A 6323-nucleotide genomic window follows, 5' to 3' on the forward strand; every position below is an offset into this window, starting at 1 on the left:
GTGTGCTCCCTCAGCAAGGAGAAACAAAAATGCCCTTTTTTGGTCAGAAATCATTATTGCAACGATCGCATCATGGCGCCCCGTGCAGTCGGGGCAGAGAAAAAGCCACAAATCCGGTGACGGTGAGAGCGAAGGCACCTCGTCTCACCCCTGGGGGGGCGGGGGAATTCTTCACTCCCAAAAAGAACCAAATGGTGAATTTTTTTTTGGGGGGGTGAAGGGCGAGCGGCTCCTTGAGGTGTCGGGGAGAGGGGAGGGGGAGAGGGTGGGATTTTGGTGGCCTAAAATGATGTCCTGCCCTGGGGGTGACCATGGGGAGGGAAAAAAACCTCAAATGTCACCACGCTGGCCCTAAATCATGATGGGGGGGCATGTTGGGGGTGCAGACGGGGGGGTACAGGCAGCACCAGACCCTCTCTGTTGGCAGGGGCAGCGGTGGCACCCCGGATTCAGGACAGCACCCCCCGCTTCGGTGTTCCCACAGGTGAGTAGTGCCCTGATATCGCCGTATTTAGGGCCAAATTCTGACCCCCCCATCCCATGAGCAGACCCCACGGGATTCGCCCCCAGGGCACATTTGTGTGTATCCCCCCCCCTCCCAAGCCCAGGGGCTGATGTGAGGACACGGGGACCGAGTTTTCGGGGTGCAAGAAGAGCCGCCCATTTTGTGACAGCCCCAGGATGCCATTTTGGCCGCCTTGCCCCACACCAGCAGCATTTTCGGGGGGTGCACCTTCTCCAGCTTCCCCCCCCCACCCCCGCCAACCATCTTTCCTATGGCTTGTGCTGGGGGTGCCACCGAAGCTACGTGCCACCAGTTTGCCCATCTGCGAGCCCCCGAGCCCCCAGGCAGCCGCTCCGTCTGCTCCTCCCCACACTTTGCCAAAAGAGCCAGGGATGAGCCAGAAAAAAGGGGGGGTTGACCCCCCCGAACTCACTCCTGCTTTCTCCTCGGGGGCTGCCAACACTCTGCGGGGGCTCTGGGTGTCCATCTGTCCTGTGGCCATCAACCCCATCTTCCCACCGTGCCACCTCCTGCCCTGCTCGGGTTGGGGGGAGGTTTAGCCCCACATGGGGGGGTCCCGGTGGGCTCATACCCCCCCCTTGTCCCTTCCTTCTGCAGCCCCCATGGAGCCAACAGGACCCCCCAACACCTCGGCTGGAAACATCTCGGTGGCACCAGGTGAGAGCCAAAGGACCCTCCATTTTGGTGGGGAAAGGGGGCAGTGCCTGGGGGTGGTGGTGGCAACTGGGGGGGACAGTCCCAAGGCCACCACCACCACTACTACCCCCCCTGCCCCTCCATCTCCCCCCAGGTCCCACCGCAGTGAGGCTGGTGGGTGGCCGGAGCCGGTGTGAGGGCCGGGTGGAGGTGGAAGAAGGAGGTTCTTGGGGCACGGTGTGTGACGACGCTTGGGACATGGCCGACGGGGACGTGGTTTGCCGGCAACTGGGCTGCGGCCGTGCCATGAAGGTCCACGGTGAGGCCACCTTCGGCCGGGGCAACGGTTCCATCCTCCGGGATGAGGTGGGCTGCCAGGGACACGAGGACCATCTCTGGGACTGCCCGGCGGTGACGCAGCACGACTGTAGCCACAAGGAGGACGCCGGCGTGGTGTGTTCAGGTGGGGCTAGTGTTTGCCGGGGATGGTAGCCACCAGAACATCTGGTGTGGATGTCCAATGACCTGGATGAAGGGATAAAAGGTGCCCTCAGCAAGTTTGCTGATGATGCAAAACTAGGAGGGGTGGCTGACACCCCAAAAGGCTGTGCCACCACACAGTGAGACCTTGAGAGTTGAGCAGGGAGGAACCTGATGGAATTCAACAAGGGCCAGTGCAGGGTGCTGCTCCTGGGGAGGAATAACCCCCCCACCAGGACAGGCTGGGGAGCTGGAGAGCAGCTCTGAGGAGAAAGACATGGGAGTCCTGGTGGCCAAAAGGATGCCCAGGAGCCAGCAATGGGCCCTGGTGGCCAAGAAGGCCAAGGGCATCCTGGGGGGCATCAGGAAGAGTGTGAGCAGCAGGTGGAGGGAGGTCATCCTGCCCCTCTGCTCTGCCCTGGGGAGGCCCCAGCTGCAGCACTGGGACCAGTTCTGGGCTCCCCAGTTCCAGAAGGACAGGGAACTGCTGGAGAGGGGCCAGCAGAGGCTACAAAGATGATGAGGGGCCTGGAGCATCTCTCTGCTGAGGAGAGGCTGAGGGACTTGGGTCTTTTTAGTCTGGAGAAGAGAAGGCTGAGGGGGAATCTGATCAACACCTATAAATACTGAAAGGGTGGGTGTCAGGAGGATGGGGCCAGGCTTTTTCCAGGGGTGCCCTGTGATAGGACAAGAGGAAATGGGCACAAACTTGAATATAAGGAGTTCCACCTAAACTTGAGGAGGAACTTCTTTGCTGTGAGGGTGGCAGAGCCCTGGCAGAGGCTGCCCAGAGAGGTGGTGGGGTCTCCTTCTCTGGAGACATTCAAACCCCACCTGGACACGTTCCTGTGGGACCTGCTCTGGGTGGCCCTGCTGTGGCAGGGGGTTGGAGGAGCTGATCTCCAGAGGTCCCTTCCAACCCCGTGTCATTCTACGATTCTATGATCTCTGCTTTTTCCCCCCACCCCAACTAGAACACCAGGAATGGCAGCTCTCGGGTGGCCGGGACGGCTGTGCGGGTCGGGTGGAGGTCTTTTTCCGCGGCACGTGGAGCACGGTGTGCGACAGCACGTGGTACGAGATGGAGGCCAAGGTGCTGTGCCACAGCCTGGGCTGCGGCCCGCCCCTCCGGCGACTCTTCTTCCCCCACACCTTGCCCAGTAGGATGGTCTACGAGTGCCAGAACCTCCAGCCCTCGCTGGCCCACTGCTGGTGGGCTTACAATAAATCAGCTCCTTGCCACCAGTCCCAGGCGGTCGGCGTGGTCTGCAACGGTATGGGAGACACCCCCTTGGTTTTTTGGGGGGCAGATGAGCTGCAACCTGCTTTCTTCTGTCCCCCACCACCCCTTCTCCATCCCTGTCCCTCCCCTCCTGCTCACAGGCTCCCAGGGCTTGCAGACACCCACCCCGGTGGCCACAGTGACACCGAGCAACGTCACCCTCCTGAGAGGTGAGTGTCCTACAGAGCTTCAGCCGTGAGCTGGGTCTTGGGACAAGGGGGTGGTGGAGGGTGCGGGGAGCATCCAGCTCACCCCCTTTCACCTGGAGGAAGGCCGTCCCGGGTGTCACAAGCTGTGTCCATTCTCTGTCTCAGCCGAGGAGGGGTCCCTGGCAGCGGGGGGACAGTCCCCCCTCTACATGCCCCTCTTCATCCTCTGCCTGGTGCTGATGGTGCTCCTCCTCCTCACTGTCCTGGCCTTCACCACCGCCCTGCTGAGGGTGAGGAAGATGAGCGGTAAGGAAGCTTCCCCTCACCCCCCATCGGGGGGGAATGGGGGGCTCTGACCATGGAGGGGGTGACACTGGTGGCCCAGCCGGGGCCACCCCACTCCCTGGGCTGCAGGAATGGGGGGCAACTGTGCCACGGAGCAGTTGTGAGGGTGTCACCCCTTGTCCCCACAGCCCACGCCGTGTCCTCCCCCGGGCTGGCTGGGCCGGTCCTGGTGACCCACAGCATCCAGAGCCCTGACGTGCCCTCCGGGACCTCCAACGACTACAGGGAGATGCCCACCAGCCTTCCCAAAGGACCAGGTAGGTCTTGGTGGGTCAGAGGGGAGCAGGATGTTGTGGGGCAGGGGGTCCTGGTTGGCCATGGCTGCCCTGTCTCCCCTCTTATCCCCCCCAGACCCACCGGTCACGGACCTTCCCAGCGCCAAGGACTCCGACTCCGACTACGAACACTACGATTTCAGCAGCAAGCCACCCGTGGCCCTCTCCACCTTCTATAGTCAGCATCCCACCTGCCCTGGGGATCCCTGGGACCCCCATCACCCTCTCCTGGGGTGTCCCGGGGCGCCCTGGCTGATGTCCCTCCTCCTTGCCCACCCCACAGATTCCCTGCGCCAACATCCCGGGGACCAGTCGCTCCCGTTGATGCCCAACCAGGATGGGATGGAGCCGTTCCCTACAAGGGGTATGACACCAGGGGTGGCCATCCCTCTGTCCTGTACCACTGGTGGGCCAGGGGGTCACCCTTGCAGCCCTGGGGGGGCTAATGTTAGCCCTCTGCCCCACAGTGCCAGCCAGGCTGGGCCCCCCATCCCGCAGCAGGGCGAGCAGCTCTTCCAGCTCCTCCTCTTCCTCCGCTGAGCCCTACTGCAACCACAGCGCGGCCCCCCCTCACGCCTGGGTCTGCCCCCAGCCCCCCGAGGATGGCACCCACCCGCACGCAGCACCCATCACCCACGGCTACGACAACTATCCTGGCACAGGTGGGCATCACTGGTGGGCTCTGTGGTACCAGGGACTGGGGCAGGGATGGAGAGACCCCAAGGATGGAAGAAGGGATGGAGAGAGAGACCCCAGAGATGGAGAGACCCCAAGGATGAGGACAGGGATGGAGAGACCCCAAGGATGGGGACAGGGATGGAGAGACCCCAAGGATGGAAGTAGGGATGGAGAGACCCCAAGGATGGGGACAGGGATGGAGAGACCCCAAGGATGGAAGTAGGGATGGAGAGACCCCAAGGATGGGAGCAAGGGATGGAGAAACCCCAAGGACAGTAACAGGGATGGGGACAGCCCTGGAGACAGGAAGGGGGTGAGGGGACCCCAAAAATGGGAGCAGGGAATAGCAGGGACAGCCCTGGGGAGGAGAGCAGGGATGGAGAAACCCTGGGGATGAGAGCGGGGATGGGGACAACCCCAGGGAGGGAATGGGAGCGGGGGGACCCCAGGGGCTGGGTGCAGGGATGGAAGATGCCATTGAGAGTCCTCTTCTCCCCCAGCAGAGCCATGCCTGCCCGCCCCAGTGCTGTCCCACCCCTGGACACCCGTGTCTCCAGCAGAGCCCCATCCCGCTGACAGCTCCAGCACCTCCTCGGGGGAGTGGTACGAGAACGTGCAGGACAAGGAGCCACCCGGGGACCCCTCCTCACACCCCGGTGAGGACCCTTCATGGGCAGGGCAGGATCAGGGTGGCACAGGGAGGGGGGTGCATCAGGGCTCCTCTGCCTCCACAACATCCTCCTCCCCATCCCTGCCCACCTCCCTGATGGGGTCTCTCCCTTCCAGGCTGGCCAGGTCCCTCCTGTCCCTTGGGGGGACACGCACAGGAGCCCGACTCCTCCGACGGCAGCGATTACGATGACATCCAGGGCTCTGCCTACTGAGGCTGCCCCATGGACCACAGGGACGTGGCCAAGGGGGGGGACATGGCACTGCCAACATCTCTGGACTTTCCCAGCCACCTCCTCCGTGCCGGGGTGGGGGGACGTGTCCCGGTGTCACCCGGGGGGACACTCTGCACAGATGAGCACTGCCAGGCTACGTGCTGTGATTAAAAGCTTTTCCCAGTGGGTCACCATCTCCTTCGGCCATCGGGGGGGTGGCAGGTCACCAGCCCCACCAAGGAGGCTGGGCCACCAAACCCTCCCACGGGGCAACAAGGGATAAGTGGCACAAAGATGTCCCTTCTGCCACCCCTTGCCTGGTTGGTGGTGGGGACCAGCGTCGCCTGCAGGACCTGGCTACCAGGTGATGTCCCCCCCCTGCCCACAGAGCTGTCCCCCAAGGACCCCCTGTCCCCCCAGCCCCCAGTAGCAGATATTGGGGGGGAAGCAGGGTCTGATCCAGCCCCACAGCACCGGAGATCCCCATGGCTGGGGGTGGCAATCGGTCCCTGGGGGTGGCAATCAATCCCTGGGGGGGGCCCTGCAGGGAGGCGGGTGGTGGGGACATGGGGTGACAGTGTCCCACAGCCAGAGGCCCCCCCAAGCTTTCCCACATCCCCCTGAACCACTCCCCATCCTGGGGACACACCGGTGACCGTGCCCATAAACTCATAAACCCATAAACGAGCAGGGGGGGCTCCAGGGATGCTGGCAGAGAAGGCACTGGAGTCCCATCCCAACCACACTGGATGGTGCTGGGGGGGGGTCCCGGACCCTTCTTGCCCCAGCCTGGGTCTGGGGGGGCTCCTGGACCCTTCTCACCCCAGCCTGGGTCTTGGGGGGGCCCCAGACCCTTCTCACCCCAGCCTGGGACTGGGAAACAGATAGCAAGCAGGAACAAAAAGGGGGACAAAAATGGGACAATAATAGCCAGCTTTCAACCCAGGGGTGGGGGGGCTTGTCCCCCTCACCCAGAGCTCAGGAGGTGGGACACAGCCCCCCCAAGGGAGGAATAACCCCCTCCAACATCCCCTGTGCTGGGGTACCCCACGGTCCTCCAGAGCAAAG

The 6323-nt window shown here is 63.3% G+C and overlaps 1 protein-coding gene across 3 annotated transcripts in view; it reads left to right on the top strand.

The window, feature by feature from the left end:
- CD6 (CD6 molecule) overlaps positions 1 to 5394 on the top strand; it is a 6339-nt gene extending 945 nt beyond the window's left edge. The window contains exons 2-13 of one of the 3 annotated variants that reach the window (XM_014948833.1): positions 428 to 484; positions 1124 to 1183; positions 1317 to 1625; positions 2617 to 2916; positions 3026 to 3094; positions 3239 to 3379; positions 3547 to 3675; positions 3770 to 3871; positions 3977 to 4057; positions 4161 to 4355; positions 4872 to 5027; positions 5158 to 5394. In XM_014948833.1, the coding sequence (XP_014804319.1) occupies positions 428 to 484; positions 1124 to 1183; positions 1317 to 1625; positions 2617 to 2916; positions 3026 to 3094; positions 3239 to 3379; positions 3547 to 3675; positions 3770 to 3871; positions 3977 to 4057; positions 4161 to 4355; positions 4872 to 5027; positions 5158 to 5255 (1697 nt within the window). In that variant the 3' untranslated portion in view covers positions 5256 to 5394. The remainder of the gene's footprint in view (positions 1 to 427; positions 485 to 1123; positions 1184 to 1316; positions 1626 to 2616; positions 2917 to 3025; positions 3095 to 3238; positions 3380 to 3546; positions 3676 to 3769; positions 3872 to 3976; positions 4058 to 4160; positions 4356 to 4871; positions 5028 to 5157) is intronic. The other 2 variants (XM_014948834.1, XM_014948835.1) reach the window with 2 other exon arrangements.
- Positions 5395 to 6323: the final 929 nt, after the last annotated feature.

This window comes from Calidris pugnax, unplaced genomic scaffold (genome assembly GCF_001431845.1).
Source record: "Calidris pugnax isolate Ruff unplaced genomic scaffold, ASM143184v1 scaffold107, whole genome shotgun sequence".
In the NCBI taxonomy this organism is placed as follows: domain Eukaryota; kingdom Metazoa; phylum Chordata; class Aves; order Charadriiformes; family Scolopacidae; genus Calidris; species Calidris pugnax.